Here is a 21,658-nt window from a genome sequence, read left to right on the forward strand (position 1 = left end):
AGCGAATAAGATCATGAGATGAGTAGCTAATTAAGTGAAATTTCCACAGGTAAAACACTAATGCACAGATGAGCTGTTTTACTGCAAATGAATTAGTAAATCAGTTTATAAATTTATACAAAAAATGCTGTTCCCTATATTTCTTAAGCGAACGAACTAGTAACTATCTTTTCTTAGATTGTCCGATGTTGAAAGTCCCTCATGATATAGTCCACTAGAAAAGAGTCCTCTTAGTGTGAACTGATAAGTGCCCTTTCAGGTGAACCGATTGTGAAAATGCTTTGCCACAAAATTCACAAGAGAATGGTTTCTCTTGAGTATGAACTAATAAATGTCTGTTCAGATTGCCTGATGCTGAAAATGCCTTGCCACATAATTCACAAGGGAAGGGTTTCTGTTGAGAATGAACAAATGAATGTCTGTTCAGATTACCTGATGCTGAAAATGCCTTGCCACATACTTCACAAATGAATCGTTTCACTTGGCTATGAACCAACAAATGTCTCTTCAGCTTACATAATTCCATAAATGACCTTCCACATAATTCACATATGAAACGTTTCTCTTGACTGTGCACCAACGAATGTGTTTTTAGATAGACTGCCCTGGCAAATGCCTTGCCACATATTTCACAAGTGAAGTGTTTCTCTGACTGCGTACCAATTTATGTGCTTTTAGATAGACTGCCTTGGCAAATACTTTGCCACATATTTCACAAGTGAAATGCTTCTCCTGACTGTGAACCAATGAATGTTTTTTCAAATTACCTGATAACAAAAATGCCTTTCCACACATTTCACATCTGAATGGTTTCTGCTGAGGGGTGGGAACTAACGACTGTTTTTTGAGATTATCTGATACCGTAAATCCGTGCCACATATTTCACATTTGAATGGCTTCTCCTGAGTGTGTATCAGCAAATGTGATTTTAGATGGTCTGATTCTCTAAATGCATTACCAAATATTTTAAAAGAAGGAGGTTTTTCTGTAGTATGAACTAAGAGGCATTATTTCAGCCGATTTGAATGTATAAATATCTTCCCACACGTTCCATATTTTAAATGTTTCTCCTTATAAAGAAATTGCCTTTCAGCTTTAATATGATTATCTAAATAGAATGCATTTTTAAATTGATCAATAATTCCCTTTTGAATAATGTAATTCTGCTTGCTTGTATCCTGTGACATTGAATTTTCCAGTAATTCTGTTATTTTATGAAGAGGACAGTTTCTTCGTTCAAAAGATCTCTCATGCTGGTCTCACTAGCTGATATTTTCATAGTTTATTTGTGATGAAAGCAATGACTATACTCTTCAAAATGACTTCTTATCAAACAGATTTTTCTTGGTATTTTTTGTTACTTGTATCTGTTTTCCCTTGAATACTAGATGGAATAACTATTTATGCTCCTTGTTGAATCTGGGGGGAAAAAATAGAGAATACATGAAGCTGATTTCACATAGAAACTTTTTATGTTAGAAATAATGACAATTACATAATCAATAAGTTCTGTTCTAAAATAGTTTTAATAATACATTCAGGTATAACATCATATGCAATATTACTTTGAAATTATGAAAAGAAATATTGCATACAAACTGCATTCAAAAGACTCCTCACCTTCTGTTGTTTTTGTGGCTATTCAATAAAGCGACCTATTTATCTATTAGATAGTTTCATGTTACAAAAGGGCAAAATCATATTCGGGTTTCATAGGACACTTACTTTAAATGTTCATATGACATAACACACAGTGGGAAACATCTACCAACTTGTAGAGTTTGAGCAAGATAAATGGTGCGTGAAATGGCAGACAGATTCTAAGACAACTGCAAAGGTTGAAATCTGCTGTTCAGTCTAATTGTAAAGTGTTAAATAATTTGGTCTCAGAAATCTATCAATAAAGAAATTCATTCTATTTTCTTCAGTACAGCTTCTACATCTGACGTTGTTCAAAGTATTTCTATAACACTTTTATGTTACAGAGATACCTGATATTAATAGGTCTTTGTCATCCACAGTTCAATTAATGTAAATGCTACTTTCATTCTGGTATTCTGATATTTTTTTTTATGAAAATAGAAAGGAATTAAACCTGTCTTCAGTCAGAATGCGATAAGGAAGTTCCCTTTCTACAGTTTTTGTCCTGTACATTTTTCATAAATTCAGTGGATGTGGTTTTGAATTTCTATTTGTGGACCTCATTGAAATCTTCTGTGTATTAATGTTGAAAATCATAATCGGTTTTATTGACTGTCTTGCAATATTTATTTTGCAGAGGCATAGTAAACACATTGAAAACCAGTGCACCATACCAGGAGGATTCCCAAAAGTGAGCCCTTTTATGGCATCAGCAGTCATATCAAACTTATAAAATTAACAATAAGGGCCCAAAAGTTGAATTTTGCACTAGGCCCACAATTTTTCTATACCACTGTTGTTTTGAAAGTGAATCCCATGAAAACACAATATAATTTATTCTGTTTGCTTATTATTCCGAATTTAATATTTCAGTTCAATAGCTGGTCTATTCAGCGTTCTCATTCTTTGGAAAAATAAAAAAATAAAAATAATTAATTCAATGATCACTCTGCTGTTGGGCAGTCAATAATGAGAGTACATTAGAATTTAAAGAATTAAGCAAATTTTATTTTTGGAGATTTTTTTTTTATCATTTATTATGCATAAATGGTGCTCAAATTTGGACCCCCCCCCCAGAAGTGAGTACAGTTATTATACTCATTATGATATAGCAATGCATTATTAATTATAAAACAGATAAACTTCAAAATTACATAGTTACATCCATTCCCAATCTGAATCCTGTTGGTGAGTTACCTAAAATCTTGTTATTGTGAAGTATTTCTGGAATCAGATTTCCAGGGTTGATGACAGTGTAACCTTTTCAATGGAGTAGGCCTAAGATAAGCTTGCAATCCCACTCACCATCAGTTTCTAATGTGAATTGAATTAAGATGCTGGGGGGGGGGGTTACTGCAATGTGGCATTTGAAGATTATTCAAGATATGGACACTGATACACACCTTTGGCACCAGACCCTGTAGTATCATAGGGGAATCTACTAATGCACTGTGATTTTCGAGTGGTAATGCTTTTTCGCTTTTTTAATGTTTGCAAAGTTTAATGTTTATTTGGGGTAACCTGCCCTTATTTAATGAATTTTGATTTGATAAACCTTATTCAGTCTACTAAACCCTTTATTCCATCAGATTATCTGTAATGGGTTAAAACAGGGATGTCCAACCCAATGCACATATTTCATTAATTTATATCTTATTTAATACATGTCGAATATAAAATATAATTCCACGTTGACTTTTTAAAATATATACTTTTAGCAATATTTGATTTTTCTGTATTGCTTTCTTATGATGTTTTATGTATCTTCCTTAGTATTAACATTATACTAACCATATAGGAATGCCATTAGTGTTATTGTAGTACTATTGAACTTTTTACATTTTTTATTAATTTTTTATTATTAAATGTAAAATAATTAAACTGTAAATATAAAAGTTGATAACAAATACTAAATTTGAAAAATGTGTAAATAGTGATAAGAACTGTTCTTGCAGCTTTAACCATCAATATTTTATGTTTTAGTCCCCAGCCATAAAAGGTTGGCTACCCCTGGGGTAAAAAAAACAAAAAAACAAAAGCCCATGTAGAGTTTATTTGGGGTAGTTGTCACGACACTTGATAACAATTGTCAACCATGATTAGCAGAAACAAAAATCTGAGACAAACTTCATGCAGTGATATTGTCAATCTATGACCTATACAGACGAGTTGCCAATGAGTCAACTGTAAAAAATGAGGTGTCGCTCTCGAAAATTTGTTCATTGATAAGGTTGTCGACCCTTGGTCTGAGCATATTTTAAATTTAATTTCTGGACAATCCAAACTTGTGAAACCTACATGAGGCCAAAATAACGCACTTCAGATGTAACTTGCCGGTACCTAGGGTAATTTTTTGACCCCAGGGGCTCACATCTCGTGAGTGTGGGCTTGGCATACCCAGGGTCCTGGGTGACTCAGAATTTTTTTTTTTTTTTTTTGTCTAGTGCAGCATAAGCCTCAGGTTTCCTTGCACCATACGGCTCCTAATAATAATAATAATAACGAGTCTATATAAAACGAACGATCTTATTAAAATGATGATTATTGGAAAACCACTTACTTATGCTCCATGACTGCCATCGTTTTGCGTTCATTAATGGCCACATAAACATCTGCCCTAGTCAGAGACGTAACTTAGTGTTATTATTATTATTATTAGCCATGTTGTCAAGAAATTTACTTTTCTTAACAAGTTCATTTATTGTAAACGAATTCTCTTGATAAATAAAATTGTATTGTATTGTATAAAAATAATAATAGCACTAAGTTACGCCTCTGACTAGGGCAGATGTTTTCGTGTCTATGACCAAATATTTTATTAAAGTATTACTTAATAATTAAATAATTTTTATCAATTAATGATTTAATAAAAATAAGATAATAATAAAAATATTATAATTATAATTTAAATAAGTTTCATTTAACTGATTAATTAAATGAATACTTTAATATTAATTAAATAATTAGTACTAATATCAGCCACACAGTGCAAAACAGTCAAGTTTTTGCTGAATGAGTAAAAATATATAACAATAAATAAATCACTGAAACAAAACTTCCCTCACTCTCATACAGACCATACCTCTCTTTCTTCTAAGTTTGAATCTATACCGCTTGGTTAAAGCGATAATTATTTAATACTGTACATTGAAAATTTCGTCTTCATTTATTTTACTGTTTCGTCTAAGGTGGATGAATACCAACCGCTATAGCAGACATCTCCTAAGTCTCTCACCACATGGACACCATTTTGTCAAACTCATTAGGTTCATTGCCACTCTTTGGTTGCTGTTGTGGTAGGATTTTAGGAGCATTGACAACTGAGGCCGTATTGCTCCGTATATATTCTCTGAGCAGTGCAGACGAGCTGCCAGAACAGGTCGTGGAGTTTTGTCAATGATATATATAGGAATTTTGCTAGCAGTGACTAGGAGGTGATTATCCCTTTGTATAAGGCAATAGTCGGGCTACACCTTGAGTACTGCATACAGGTCTGGAGGCCTCATTTTAGGAATGATGTAGAGTTGCTAGAAGGAGTACAGAGAAAGGCAACAAGATTGGTGAGAGGAACAAAGGAGTGCGCTTACGAAGAAAGGCTTTAGTTCTGCAAGTTGCAGCATCTGGAGACTAGGCACCAGCGAGGTGATCTGATCGAGGTGTATAAGGCCTTGAATGGTTTGAGCAGGCTCAATACTGATGGGATACTTCCACTTGCTCAGATTAAGAACCTGAGGGGACATAGATTCAAATTGAGGAAAGACAGTTGTAGAATAGATATGCGGAAGTTTGCCTTTAGCCAGCGGGTTTGTTCCAGATGATTGCTGGAACAGACTTCCATCTGTTGTTATGGAAGTTGATAGCTTAAATAAATTTAAGGCTGAACTAGACAAACATTTGGAGTGAACGGATGGGTGAAATGGGAAGGGTTTTTTTATTTATTTATTATTTATTTTTTTGGCTGATGCTGTATAAGCTTGCTTTCTTGCATCATATGCCTCAACTAATGCTGATGCTAATATTGTCTGTAAATTGCGTGTTCTGAGGACGATTTTCTGTTTGCTGGACGAAAAAAAAGGAGTTTCCAGGAAATAAAACTATGCTGCCCTCTCCTGGGACCGACTAAGTCAGCCATGTTTGAAAAACGCCCGTAAAAATTCCTCACGTCTTCGACGGAACTTGAACTCGGGTCTTTTCCACGCGGTGTAGGGAGGACGGTGATCGTACCAGCTGTGCCACCCACGAGGGCGCCAATCTTTGCACTCTTTCAAGACGCTGGTATTTATTTTGCTGTGACTTGGTTCCTGTCTCTTCCCCTTCCCCATCTTCTCCTGGTGGGGGCCTGTCCCCACTGATATTCACGGGGTCACCTTCTCTATCATCCTCTTATCTCTATCTGTTCTCCCCACCCTTCAATCTCTCCTCCCCACTCAAACTTAACTTACCGAATATGCCCATAAAGTAACTTAATCGAACTAACGAAAAATTTAAACCCTCTCAATTAGATCTATACCCCAATTCGGCTGTAAATTCACCACAATGCGCCCTTTTTCTTTCTTTCTTTTTTTTATATATATATAGGCTCTTGCCGCTGAAATCTTCTGAAACTAGGTAGCAGAGCTTGCCAGAGTAATTAAAAATCTACTGGGTGCCTGATCTGCCTCCTCGTGGTAAAGTGCGGCAATAGTGGGTCTCACTTAGGGTTCAACGTCTAAATGGTGAGAAGAAAAACAGAACATAACACTACACGTCATTTCACTCCCCACACACTTTTAGATCACTGGACTCCACAGATACTGTGCGGGGCCATTTTAGTACCTGAGGCAAGAATGAAAAATTGCGCCCTACTGTTAATGATGGCAACGTTGGAAATTATTCAATCTTTCTTTTGGCACCCCTTCCAGCTTTTAACCTGAGGCAAGAGCCTCGTTTGTCTTACCCTCGGCAAGGTTCTAGTGCTGTGATACACTGAGTACAGATTAAGGAGATTGGAAAAACCTCTGGTGCCGTCTGGCAGCTAACGCACTTTACACTTAAATTTTTTACTTTACCTGGAGGCCGCACTTAACTGCATAAAATAAAATGTTCCGGGGAATTAAAAATTTTTTTTGTACATTGTGTCAATGTGATTATTTTTCTGGACGACAAAACCCTAGTTTCCGGGAAGCCTTGCTGCTCACGCCAGAAAAATAACTCAGTCCGGAGTCAAGAAAGCGAATACAGTACAAGTTCCAAGCATCTTTAACAGGATTCGAACCTGGCCTTATCCACCCGATGTAGGAATGGATTATTGTAACTACTGTTACCAGGGTGGACGTTTTTGTAATAGGGTTTTAGGAGAATCAGACTATGGCCACATTGCTCCGTATAAATTGTCTGTAAATTTCGTGTGTCCTGCGGTCGATTTTATGGGAAATATATTGCGCAAAAAGGGTACGTGGAATAGGACCAAGGTATGTATGCCAGGGACAAAAAAAAGTGATGACGTTGTAGAGCAGATATCATCTTTTAAGGGCACAAAGGGTGATATTGTTGTACACGTTGGCACTAATGGCATTAAGAGTAGATCTGCTGATTTACTTAACCAGTACAGGTCAATGTTGAAAAAAAGCCGTGAGTTAGGGTTGAATTTGAAAGTGTTTGCAATATTACCCAGACATGATAGGAGGGAGTATACGATGAGAATATGATGAGTGCCTTGTCGATCAATTCGGCCCTGGCGTGATTGTGCAAGGCTCAAAGGGTAGAATTTTCCTCAGCCTGGTCTGTGCATGTTAACAGGAGAGACTTCTACAGGGATGGGATACACTTAAATAGAAAGGGTGCAAGAATATTTACTGATGCTATCAAGGAAGAGTTGGGTGGGTCGGAAAACTGCTAGCTTGGGGGGGGATACACGGACTAATAGATTAACAGTATCTGCTGGCAGAGGTAAAAGTGATTCTTGCACTACTTCTATTGAAATGCAATTGAGCAGCAGCCTGGAAAGCAAGGCAATGGGAATTTCCAAGACTGCTAGGAGTTATGGTGGAACAAGTAAATACATGGGCTGTGTCAGGGTAACTAAGAGTAGAAACAGGTGCATACATATTTGGCAGTCCGCCAATGCTAGGGCCGGATTTAAACTTGTTACCCTAAGCTATGACATGTATGAGGCCCTTCTCTCTTAGCTCACCTGTGACAATATTAAAAAAGGATTTTTTAAGATGGGGCGAGGCCCCTTGTAATGTGAGGCCCTAAGCTGTAGCTTGTTTAGTTTAATAGGTTAATCCGGCGGTCCTTGGGTGTAGGAGAGGTCATCGGAGAACTCCGGTGATAGGCAAATGTATCCCTAATGCAAAACCGGGAATCAAATGGTGATATGGAGAATTACAGACCTGTTAGTTCTGTTCCAGGGAAAATAATGGAGTCACTGGTAAAAGAAGTAATGCAGAATCATCTAGACAAGCCTGCAGTTATAGTTCAGACAGCTTTAAGGGGAAATCTTGTCTGAACAATTTGATTGGATACTAAGATGTGGTCACAAATTAACTGGATGTAAAAAATAATTTTGATATCAAATATTTGGATTTCAAGAAAGCTTTTAATACTATTGCACATGAAGGACAGCTGTAAAAACTGGACCATATGACATTAAGGGCAAGTTACTGCTATGGATAAAGGGATGGTTGAGTGGAAAAAAGGCAGAGTGGTAGACAATGGACATTGCTCTTCATGAACTGTTATTTGTGGAGGATACCAGGGTTCGGTGTTGGGCCAATTGTTCTTTATATTTATCAATGTTATTGATGAAGGCATAACCAGCTTAATGTCCAAGTTTGAAGTGATACAAAGATTGGCAGGATGGTTAATGACAGTATTCTACTGCAACAGGATCTAAAAAAGTTAGGTAGATGGGCTCAGAAATGGCAACTGAAGTTTAACATTAATAAATGCAAAGTGCTGTATATGGGTAGCAGTAACCCTAGAGTAACTTACCAAAAGTATGGTGCTATACTGAGGGTAGTGGGAAATGAAAATTGTGTGTGTGGTCCCATAGGTTGAAAAATCTGATGCACAGCTTTCGTGCATTCACGAATAACTTTCAATTCACTCCCTTTTGATGATGGCCCGATGCTCTAACTTAGTGACATGTTTTCCTTTCGGTTGATTACATTAAACTTCTTCTGTTCTTTGCCATATTGAGCCTGACCCGCACGAATAAGTTAGACATTTATGAAAAATATGATAAAACTGTTTATATATACAGGGTGATTCAGGAGGAACAGTAAATATTTTGGGAGGTTATAGTATCGATTATTCTGAGTAAAAACGTTCGTATAAACATGTGTCCGATTCCCAGTGGATATGGAGATGCAGTTGTTTGAAACTGGCACACGCACAGCAATTACGAGAGGTATTAAAGAACATTAAATGATTTGTTTGTATTTATTTACTTTTTGAACGATACAAAACAAATAATTGACAAATCTTTTAAAGTTCACAATGATCGAAAATCCCACTGCCAACCTCAATGCACTGTGCAACTTTGGCGTGTTGTTCTTCGGAGGTCTTGGCATTCCTTTGAGGGCAGCAGCAGTATCCAAAATGGAGCATTTCGTCTCTTGTATTCACTTTCTTTGTATACTGCACTTTTCGTACTTCCCACAAGCAAAAATCTAATTGTTTGTTTGTTATTTGGTTTTTAGAAGCATTAGCAACTAAGGGCATATTGCTTCGGGATATGCGGTGCTCATTCCCTGACCTTTCCGCATCCTCCGTATTTGGTGGTGATGGGCTCAAACCCCGGTCTAATCAAGAAGCGTGTGCTACGCACTGCTGCTTCTTCCCACCTGGCTATGGAGACAACCAAAAATCTAATGGAGTGAGGCCGGAAGACCGTGGTGGCAAATAAACGAGACCACCGTGGCTTATCCATCATTCAGGGAAAGTTTTAGATATTGTATCACTAGACATATAATTTTCAGGAGCTAGCATTAGTGGAGGCATATGTTGCAAGAAAGCAAGCTTATGCAGCATCAGGCAAAAAGAAAAAAAAAAAAAAAAAAAACGGTTCCATTTCACCTCTCCTTTCATTCCAAATACCTGTCCAGCTCAGCCTTAAATTTATTTAGGCTATCAACTTCAACAACAAAAGATGGAAGTCTTTTCCACCAATCAACTACCCACTGGCTAAAGGCAAACTTCCGCCCATCTATCCTACCACCCGCCTTTCCTCAATTTGAATTTATGCCCTCTCAGGTGATTATTCTGAGCAAAGAGGAAAAATCCCATCGACATTGAGCATGCTCAAATCAAATAAGGCTTTATACACCTCAATCAGATCACCTCGCAGGTGCCTAGTCTGCAGACACTTGTCTTTTTTTCTTCATAAGAGCAACCCTTCATTCTATTCACTAATCTTGTTGCCCTTCTCTGTACTCGTTCCAACAGCTCTACATCCTTCTTAAAATGAGGCCTCCAGACCTGTATACAGGTGTGTCCCGACCATTGCATTATACAAGAGGATAATCACCCATTTAATCCTTCTAGAAAAATTTCTGTATATCATTGACAAGACACTATGAGCTACTCTTGCAGACCGTCTGCACTGCTCAGAAAACTCCATATCTGCCTGCACAATTATCCCCAGGTCCTTTTCACTTTCTACCACTGTCAGTGTAGTACCACAGAGTTGATACATTACTCTGGGGTTACTGCTTCCCAAATGTACTTTACATTTGTCAATGTTAATCTTCATTTGCCACCTCTCAGCCCATCTGCTCAACTTTTCTAGATCCTGTTGCAGCAGGGTACTGTGATTAGTATCCTTAACGCAGGGGCTCACATCTGGTATGGGCTTGGTATACCCAGGGTCCTCAGCTGGATATCATCATTCTTCTTTCTTGGTGATTCCCTTCTACTTTTGTCTCTCTCTCTTAGGATAACTCGGGAATTTTTTTTTGGCTGGTGCAGCATAAGCCTTAGGCTTCCTTGCACCATATAGCTAATAATAATAATTAACAACCCTGCCAACCTTCATATCATCTGCAAAGTTGGACATTGAGCCTGATATACTATCATCAATATTATTTATAAATACAGAAAACAACAATGGACCCTGCTCCGCCATGCTGAAAGTACATATCAGTCCTTGTAGGCAACGGAACATCCTCCAATAGTAGTGGAAGTTCGTTTTGCAGAAATTCTATGTAAATCGGCGCTATAAGACAATTTTATAGCACAACAGGCACAATCAACCGACTGTTAACATCTCACCACACACATTTAGAGAGAAGCAATTTTGAAAATATTTCTAGTGGCATGTGGATTTTTTTCTGACCACCTATGCGAGTTATGGGTGTTGTTAATACCATCACGGGTGAAAGTAGCTTCATCGCTGAACAGCATTAGCAGAATTAATCGGCAATTAGCATTTACCCACCAGTGGACAAAATTCCAATTGCTGGGCATCATTAGTATTAGTAATGGCCGCATGGTGCATTAAAGCCTATGGCTAATGCTGCACCAAAAAAAAAAAAAAAAAAATTAATAAAATAAAAGTTAAACCTATCATCCTATGCATTTCCCTCACCCAAAGGTACTATCCAGATGACCTTTGAATTTCCCCAAACTATCAACTTCTACCACCCATGTAGGCAACTTATTCCAGTAATTTATAACTCTCTGGCTAAAATAAAACTTCCTGTAGTCCAATCTAAACATCTCCCCCCCATAATTTGAATTTGTCCCCTAGTTCTAGCATCATTTATAATCTTGAAAATTTTATGCCTCTCAGAGCCTTAAACACCTCAATCAAATCTCCTCTAAGGTGTCTAGTTTCCAAACTCTGCAACCCACATGTTCCAAGTCTTTCTTCATAAGGATGCCCTTTTGCCAATTTCACCAGGCAAGTTATCCGTCTTTGCACCCTTTCAAGAAGCTCGATGTCTTTCTTTAGGTGCAGTCTCCATACTTGAACACAGTATTCCAAGTGTGGTCTAACAAAAGCCTTATATATATTGGAATTATCACATCCCTATCTCTACTTGCAAAAGTTCGATACGACACCATGGGACTTCCTTGCAACCTGTTTACATTGCTCAGAGAATTTCAAGGCTGACCATATCATAACACACAAGTCCCTTTCCTCCAGTACTGCGTTTAGTTGAACTCCACCAAGTGAATAAGTTGGGATAATTTTGGGATGTTTTCCAGGTGTAATATCTTGCACTTTGTTGGATTATAGCATAGCTTGAAAGGTTGAAGGTGTTGCAGTCAGAGTATATGAAATGGATACAAGTGCTCACATAATGTTCATCATACTTGTTTGCGGAACAGTGATAAGCATTGAAATTCTTTGCGTGCTAATAGGACTACTTTCTACTGAATGAAGAATGTGTTCTATTTCACCCACATTTTGTTCATTTGTATGTTTAGAAGAAATGAGTGCTGGTAACTGTACCAGTCTCACACGCTTTGGTGTAAACACTCTTGAAAACTCCCACCACAAAAACTGTAGACAAACACCATATCGGCATACTCAGCATGTGTAAAGATGTGTGGCATCCTAACACACACTTCTAATATAAAGCAGCATCAGGTTATAACCACTTCTTGGTTACATCTCATTCATGGAGCTGTGCACGTCAGTTTCAAACAGCTGTATCTCCTTATCCATTGAGAATCAGACACGTTTATATGAACTTTTTTTTACTCAGAATAATCGATACTATAACCTCCCAAAATATTTACTATTCCTCCTGAATCACCTGTACATATATATATATATGTCAAAGAACATCAACAGATTTCAGTACATTTGCAACAAAACAGCATCCAGTAAAATGAGCATAATTTATTTCTCACATCTTGTAGAATTTATGTAAGCAACCAGTGTGACTTCTATGCTCTGCGACATCTCCCGCACCCCTTAACATAACACATGTTCATTGAAATAAGAGGTAAGTTTTATTCCTGTTCCTCTGATATATTCAGATTGAGCCTAAATCTCCTTGTTTATTCAGAATGGGTATAAATTACTGTATGAGTGATGTACCTATCATAAATAAAATATCCAAGGTTTCCTTTCTAGCCTACTTCTGATAATGTAGTGATGACTGCATTTGTTCTTTGCATTACTTTTATTTTATCATTTAGTACTTTTTTTTTGTTATCCTCTAATCCTCTTCTTAAATGTTTTGTGGCACAATCAAGTATTATTTTAAAGTTAAACATTTTGTACAAGATCAAAATTATAGGTCGGCATGACCAACAAGTAATTAAAGGTTATATTTTGTATTCTACATGGCATGTTGTATCAAGCACTGTCACAACAAAGACTTCATAACTAGTAGTTGACACCCACTTCAGTTATGTCACATCAGGAATACACATAAACAAGTATACATTGATGATAAAGAATGTCTGACTGCATTAATTATCAGCAGTGAAGTACCTTCACTGACAGTTTTAATATATGAAAGAATACCTCAAGAACACTGGGGTATTGGTAGGTCCGAAATTGGATTCATGGGTTTTTTTGAATTGCTAAGCAGTATCATCCACATTTAAGGCAAGAAAAAAATTTACCTGTCATCATCCACAATATTTATTGCAGTACTCACCTCTAAATCTGTAAATTGTGAAAATGAACTGAAGTTGAAAAAGAATTAAAACTAAACTATTTAAAACATGTGCTAAGGAAGAAAACAAGTCTTTGTTTCTTGACACTCCCCTCCCATACAGACACTTCTTTTCTTCCTTAGGTCACGTTTTAAATAGTTTAATTCTTTTCACTTTCTATGAATTCAACTTCATAATTTACAGATTTAGCGGTGAGTACTGCAATAATAAGCTAATGCTAAATAATTTCAGTGTCATTCTTGTTATTTAAGTTTACATCCCTTCTGTATACTACACTTCTGTAGCTCAATTTTAAAATAAATAAACCAATTAATTAGTACCAACGTCAAGGTAAGTGGAGGTGAGTAGTGCAATAATAAGCTAATGCTAAATAATTTCAGTGTCATTCTTGTTATTTAAGTTTACATCCCTTCTGTATACTACACTTCTGTAGCTCAATTTTAAAATAAATAAACCAATTAATTAGTACCAACGTCAAGGTAGTGGAGTATGAAAGATCTAGAGACAATTGTACAGCCCAACACAAAATTCTCTGGGGAGGGAGCACAAACAAGCTGCAATAACAGTCCATTCCTCTATATCATTGAACACCCCATGGCAGTTTATTTATATACAAGAATTCTATACAAGGCTTTAAATGGACAAAGTAAATTAAAAAGCTGACAACTTCCATACTCTGAAATAACATACATAATGGGAGAAATTTAAATTGAAAAAGGATGGTTGCAGGATAGATGGGCAAAACAATTTACTTTCAACCAGAGAATGGCTGTTCAAACAAACTTCCATCTGGTGTTGAAGAAGTGGGTGGTTCCAATAAATTTAAAGGATTATGAAAATTATTAGAGGAAATGGACAAATGTGTTATGGTTTATTCTTTGACTGACACTATATAAGCTTGTTTCCTTGCATCATTTGCCACTCTACAAATAAACATTTTCATTTTCCATCCCATTACCTATCTCTCTCAAACATGTTTACTTCACACCTATTTTTTTTTTTGTACAAGAGAAATAGGCCACAAAACATATAATGCTGGATGAAAAACCATGCAACCTTCAGCCAAGACCAACTTATTCACCAGTGAAAAAAAATCCCATAAAATTTCTCCCATCTTGATAGAATTTTAAAAAAAAAGCCAGGCCTTTCCCAGATAACATGAAAGGACAGCAATCAACTATTGTACTACTTGCAAAAGTCTCTTCCATGCAACCTTCAGCCAAGACCAACTTATTCACCAGTGAAAAAAAAATCCCATAAAATTTCTCCCATCTTGATAGGATTTTAAAAAAGCCAGGCGTTTTTTAAATGAAAGGCCTGGTTAATATGAAAGGACAGCAATCAACTATTTTACTACTTGCAAAAGTCTCTTCCAAGTGCATAATGACCATTTCTTCCACATACACAAGTTGAACTCAATAGTTTAGCTAATTCTTGGACAATTCATGATACTGAAAAGGATTAGTGTTAGGAAAAGGGTATTTTCTATCAGTTTGATTTGTAAGGTGAATAATTCAGCTAATGGCACAAGAACAGTGCCATTGGCCAAATTAGAACATTGAGGCATTAGGGACAATTTACTATTACGGATAAAGAGACAATTAAGTGACAGAAAGTAGAGTGGTTATAAATGGTCATTGCTCTTTATGGGTTATTGTGATGAGTGGTCAGTGTTAGGATCCTTGCTGTTTTTAATACATATTGATGATACACCTGTAGGTATTTCAGGTTTGATGTTTAACTTTGCCGATGATACTAAGATGGGCAGGGCAATATTTAATGACAATAATCATGGAAATCTTCAAGATGTAGATAAACTTCAATTGTCATTTTTCAGCTTAACACAAATGCAAGGTATATCTGCATTTTGGTAGAAGTACTCCTAGAATATTATTATTATTAACTACATGAGGCAAAGAAGCCTGAGGCTTATGCTGCACCAGCCAAAAAAAAAAAAAAATCCCGAGTTACCCTGAGAGAGTGTCAAAAGTAGAAAGGAATCACCAAGAAAGAGAAGAATGATGATATCCAGCTCAAAGGCCCTGGGTGTGCCAAGCCCATACTCACCAGATGTGAGCCCCTGGGGTTAAAATGTAAGAATAACCAACATGAAGTTTTGAGTGATGAAAATGGACTTTTAGAGCAGCTTATGGGGTTTTATTAATGATATACAGGAACTTTGCCAGCAGTGACTAGGAGGTGATTATTCCATTATATAGGCATGGATTAGACTACATCTTGATTACTTCATACAGGTTTGGAAACCTCATTTATGAAGGACATAGATACACTGAAAATGGTGTAAAGAAGAGTAATAAATTAGTTGGGGCACAAATGATATTCTGTAAACTGCAGTTATCTGGAAACCAGTCATGTGTGGTAACCCAAATGAAGACTGAAAAAGTTAAAAAATCTAAATGCTAATGGCATCTTTACTCTTATGAGGGATGTTCAATAAATTATCTATCTAAGGTACTTCCTATAGTTATATTTCAACAATTCATGATTTATTGTATTAGTGGATATCTCAACTTGAATCATATTAATTTTGATCCCACTATGTTTTTATGTTGTGCTGCTCTAACAGAAAGAAGGAAGACACCTGTATCAAATTATAGATTTGTTGAAAATGGAGCATCGTTCAGTCATCAAGTTTCTCACAAAAGGAGGAAATGGGCCAAAGGCAATTCATGAAAGGATGTTGGTTGTGTGTGGCAACAGTGCACCTTCAGAGTAACAGGTGAAATTCTGGTAGGAACAATTCAAGCGGGGTAGATAGTCCATGTCCAGGAAGGCCTGTGACAGCAATCACTCCAGAAACGTGCCAAGTTGTGGCAACCCTTGTGCTGAATGACAGACATTTAAAGGTGTCCCAAATCAGAGAATGTGACATATCTAAGGGAACAATTATAACCTTCCTCCATGAACATTTGGGGACGAGTAAAGTCAGTGCTCCTGATCACTAGGTTACAGAGGCCATCTTTTACTTTTAAGGTCAGTGAAAGGTAGGTCCCCAGATTTCTAACCCCTCTGCAGAAGCAAATCAGAATATGGTGTTGCGAGGAGAATTTTCATCTACAGAATTGTTATGGGTGATTGAACATGGTTCACCACTAGGATCCTGAGACCAAGCAAGAATGAATGCAATGGAAGCACAAAGGTTCTCCGACCACCCAAAAAATTTCGGACACAACCTGGCACGATTATGGCCACCATTTTTTGGGATGAGTGAATTTTGTACATTCAACACACAAGCAGACAGTCACTGAGGAGCCATACGCATCCCTACAGGATGTCATAAATGAAAAATGTCATGTAAAACTTTCCAGAGGTGAGTTGCTTCTTCAGGACAATGCACCAGCACAGAGGTCACATGCTGTTGCTGCTGCTTAAAGAGACTGACTTTACAGAACTTACCCATCCACTTTCAGGCTGAATCTGGCCCCCAGTAACTATTTCTTCTTTCAGCATCTCAAGAAAAACTTATGTGGAAGTTGCTTTGCTGATGATAATGAATTGAAGTCTGCTGTTTTCTCATTGCCAACAAAATGGAACAAGTGTATTGAAGTTCAGGGGAGTTGCATTGAAAAATAAAACCCGATTTTTGCCTCTATCTTTACTTCATAGGTAGGTAGATGAATGCACCTTGTATCTAATATGAAAAAGAAAGGGTTGAAGAACAGGTGTCTGGTAATCTGCATTCAGCAAGAGTAATTGATTTCCTGAAAGAGACATCCACCTACAACTGTGGAAATGAACGGTGTGATTATGTTTAAAATTTTCGACATACTACTTGGAATTGTAAAATTAACTAAATGAAAACAATACTGCATAACTCAGAAATCAGCCAAAAGATGCAATGCATTTGCATCTTTTGTCTAATCTTATTTTATAGCATTAGCTAGTCCATTTAAGTAAGTCTAGACCACTGTGATATATCCCAACCATGCCGCCTTGAAATTATATGATTTAGATATATTGCAATCAATAGTCCGTTTCTGTAACAATCTTTCTCCTCTAATTTTATTACTTATTACTGTACCTTTTACAACAGATTCATATATCCCTTTCTACAATGAGGATTCTAACCCTGATTACAATATTCAAGAATATTGTAATGCAAATATGGTTATAACCGCAGCGTTCAGAGAAATCACATCTTTATTGGCACCTCCCTTAGCCACGTGGGAAGGAGTAGCAGTGCATAGCACACGCTTCTTGATTAGACCGGGGTTCAAGCCCGTCACCACCAAATACGGAGGATGCAGAAAGGTTAGGGAATGACCACTGCATATCCCGGAGCAATATGGCCTTAGTTGCTAATGCTCCTAAAAACCAAATAACAAACAAACATCTTTATTAGAAAGGAAAGATCCTGTATATTGAGAATACAAATCCATCCTCATCAGCATGCCTAGACAGATTAAAGACAAAAAAGGTTTATTAATAATAAATCCTTTTCATCTTTAACCTTCTATCAAGGGCAGCAATTCAAATCCAACATTGGTAACTAATCATTTTGGGTGGGGAAGCGGTCAGAAATAGTTTAAAATGGAAAACTCTAAATTTCATTCTGATTTACATCTTATAATAAGATCAAAAAAAGCATCACTAAAAACAAAAGCACTGTTCTCAAAAAAAAAAAAAAAAAGTTGGACCACATTATGGCCCAATGTCAGGATAACAATTGGACAAAAAATGAAAAAAAAAAAAAGGGGGGGGGGGGTAGAACAGGGGACCAACACTATGGAAAATTTTATTGGCAAACATGTCAAACAGTGGCTTTTTTGCTTTTCTTTTTTTTTGTATTTTAGGTATATTTTCTGACTAAATTTCAAATAGCAAATGCTTAATGTACGGTACTCACCTTATACAATCTGCAATAGTTATTAGGGTGAATTGATGGCTAAATTTTGGGTTGAATAATAAAATAAATTATAAAGGTTGAATAAAAAATAAATAAAAAATTTATTTATTTTTTATCCCGCCTTTTAATTTACTTATTTTACTAATTTAAATTATTCAACCCAAAATTTAGACATCAATTCACCCTAATAACTATTGCAGATTGTGTAAGGTGAGTACGTTAAGCATTTGCTATTTGAAATTTAGTCTAACAACACGGTATTTTAAGAACTCTCATAGAATTTCTCATATTGTATATTTTTCTGATTAAAAATAATTAATAATGCAGATCAGAAGTGAATATCATAGTGAAACATTTAAATTTCCGTTTTCTGTGTACAAAATACACTAGATGATGGCTATTAGGTGTTAAATTTCTTACATTTGTTGCTTCCAAAGTAGTAAGTTATGCTTCTGCTACAAAAAAAACAAAAGAAAACAGGAACTTGCTTTTACCTAGGTTTTTCATTAACTGAAATATTCTATTTGAATAATTTATGAGACTTCAAATAACATACCCTGGTATTGTATCAGTTCTACATTAGAGCAGTTTCAGAGCTCTAGGAGAACTGGTATAGCATCTTAACCAATTCAAGTAAAAAAAAACCTTTGCATGGAATATGCATTCCATTGTGTGAAAGTGCTAGGTCTCTTCTGGCTGAACCTACTGCATGCATATTATATGCAACTAGTGCAAATCTGTTGCTCTTCCATGTTTTCAGAAAACTGGGATATCATTGAATCTTTAAATTATCTCGATAGTTTTCTTTATTCAGTTATTGCCATTTTGATATCTATGTGCGTATAAATTTAAACATATAAAGTTAACTTACTTGGTTCTAAGTTGATTTTTATATTTAACTAAATTCAGCCTAGTCATCTAATACTGTAATAAAATTTATCATCATTAATACATTTTAATTTATTTAATCATCAAAAGAGAACAATATATGCTTCAAACACATGGGAGTTAATGCCTGGGAACAAATAAAAGTCTGACAAAAATACACATGCTAATATAACAGAATTAAACATTCATTAAGAGCAGAATAACAGATAAGTGGCTAATTAAGTGAAATGATTTTAATAAGTTAACACTAAATACACTTACTTCACTATAAATTAATTGGCTACCGAGTTCTCAGAGTATAAAAATCCTTTTTTCTACATATTTCTCATATGAATGAACCAATAAATAGCTTTTCTTAAATTGCCTTATGTTAAAAGTCCATCACAATATATTCCACTAGAAGACTTTTCTTTTAGTGTGAATTGATAAATGCTCTTTCAGATGACCTGATTGTGAAAATGCTTTGCCACATAATTTACAAGGGAATGGTTTCTCCTGAGTATGAACTAATAAGTGTTGTTTCAGATGACATGATTGTGAAAATGCCTTGCCACATAATTCACAAGGAAAGGGTCTTTGCTGAGTATGAACTAATAAATGTTTGTTCAGATTACCCGAAGCTGAAAATGCTTTACCACATACTTCACAAATGAAGGGTTTCTCTTGACTATGAACCAATAAATGTCTTTTCAGCCCACCTAATTCCAAAAATGACTTTCCACACACTTCACAAGTGAAACGTTTCTCCTGACTGTGTACCAATGAATGTGCTTTCAGATAAACTGCCCTGGCAAATGCCGTACCACATATTTCACAAGTGAAGCTCTTCTTCTGAGTGTGAACCAATGAATGGTTCTTCAGATAACGTGATAATAGAAATCTTTTGCCACATGTTTCACAAGAGAAGGGTTTCTCCAGATTGTGAATTACTATATGTTTCTTTAATTCTCCTGATCTTGAAAATGCCTTTTGACATATTTCACAAGTGAAGGGTCTCTCCTGAGTGTGAACTAACAAATGAATTTTCAAATGACCTGACTGTGTAAATGCTTTGCCACACATTTCACATTTGAATGGCTTTTCTTTAGTGTGAATCAATGTATGTTTTTTCAGATTACCTGATTCTGAAAATGACTTACTACATATTTCACAAGAAAAGGGTTTCTCCCGAGTATGAACAAACAAGTGCCTTTTTAGTTTACCTGATTGTTTAAATGCCTTGCCACAAGTTTCACATGGGAATCGCTTCTCCTCAGTGTGCACTAATAGATGTGATTTTAGATTACTTGATTCTGAAAATGCATTATTACTTATTTTAAATGAGAAAGGTTTTTCTCTAGTATGAACTGAGAGGTGACTTTTGAATTCATTTTGATGTTGAAACATCTTCCCACATGTTTCACATTTCAAGTGTTCCTCCTTATGAAGAAATTGTCTTTCAACTGTAACACAATGTTCTAAGATTAATTTGTTTCTGCATTCATCAATAATTCCCGTTTGAACAATGTAATTCTGTTTACTCATAGCCAATGACATTGAATTTCCTTGGAATTCCATTATTTTATGAGGGAGAATAATTTCTTCTTTCAGAACATCTTCCTTGCTGTTTTCAGTAACTGACATTTTTATTCAGTGATGATACACTAATGCTTGCTATTGATTATTCTTTGTATTAATATTTTTTGTTTGCTGCATCTGTTTTCTGTTTTTCAATATTAGTTGGAGTACCTATTTATGATCCTTGTTGTATCTGGGGGAAAAAATAGAGAATAAATAAAGATGATTGTACACAGAAGCTTTCAAATTAGAAATAATGACAATTACAAAATCAATAGGCACTAGTTAAAATAATTTTAAGGATACATTGAGATATAATACTGTATGGAATATTACTTCAATGAAAGTAAGAAATTGACATGTTCAAGAACACTGGGATATTGGTAGTTCCGAAAGTGGATGCACAACAGGTTTTTTGAATTGCTAAACAATATTTCATCCACAGTTAATGCAAGAATAAAATAACTTTACTTGTCATTCTGGTTATTTAAGTTTATATCAAATTCCATCTTATTGATAGTTGGTGGTGAATGGCAAGTGATAAGATTTTGGTTAACAGTCTTTGAATACAATACTGAAGTTTTTAACCTCCAAGATATGTTATTTGATAACTGAATATACCCAAAATATAATGCACATATGAGACATTCATTATTTTTTTATAATAATCAGGCTGGGTTTATATGCAACATTATTTTACATGCTAGCTCGCTCAGAGTCAAGGTAATTGAAGGAAAGATTGTTGATTGTTTCATTTTGCTTCTGGGCTATCTTGTATATTTCCCTGTTTTGTTTAACTTAAGGTTTAGAATTTGATGCTCTGTGTTCACAATATTTATTTTCATCTTATGTCTCTCAGCATCTTTCATTTTACCTATTAACTGATTTCTGTAAACCTTCAGTTAAAAGAGTTGGGGGAGGACATGGGCTGAATAGTGGAAAGTCAGGCTAGCAAATTTTAAAATAAATAAAACAGTACAATTTTAAAATAAACCAATTAATTAGTACCAACCTTAAGGTAGTGGAGTATGAAAGATCTAGGGATAATTGTACAGTCAAACACAAAATTCTCTGGGTAGGGAG

General features: G+C 35.8%; 1 protein-coding gene across 1 annotated transcript; it reads right to left on the reverse strand.

The window, feature by feature from the left end:
* Positions 1-138: 138 nt before the first annotated feature.
* Positions 139-20,641, reverse strand: LOC150075516 (uncharacterized). Its single transcript, XM_090388525.1, has 3 exons — positions 19,416-20,641; positions 13,210-13,272; positions 139-665 (listed from the first exon to the last, which is right to left on the reverse strand). Exons 1-3 carry the CDS (start codon positions 20,639-20,641, stop codon positions 215-217), a joined length of 1,740 nt encoding a protein of 579 aa, XP_090244651.1. The 3' UTR covers positions 139-214.
* Positions 20,642-21,658: the final 1,017 nt, after the last annotated feature.

Source organism: Mastigoproctus giganteus, chromosome 14 (assembly GCF_048544385.1).
Source record: "Mastigoproctus giganteus isolate SK-2022 chromosome 14, ASM4854438v1, whole genome shotgun sequence".
Classification (NCBI taxonomy): Eukaryota; Metazoa; Arthropoda; class Arachnida; order Uropygi; family Thelyphonidae; genus Mastigoproctus; species Mastigoproctus giganteus.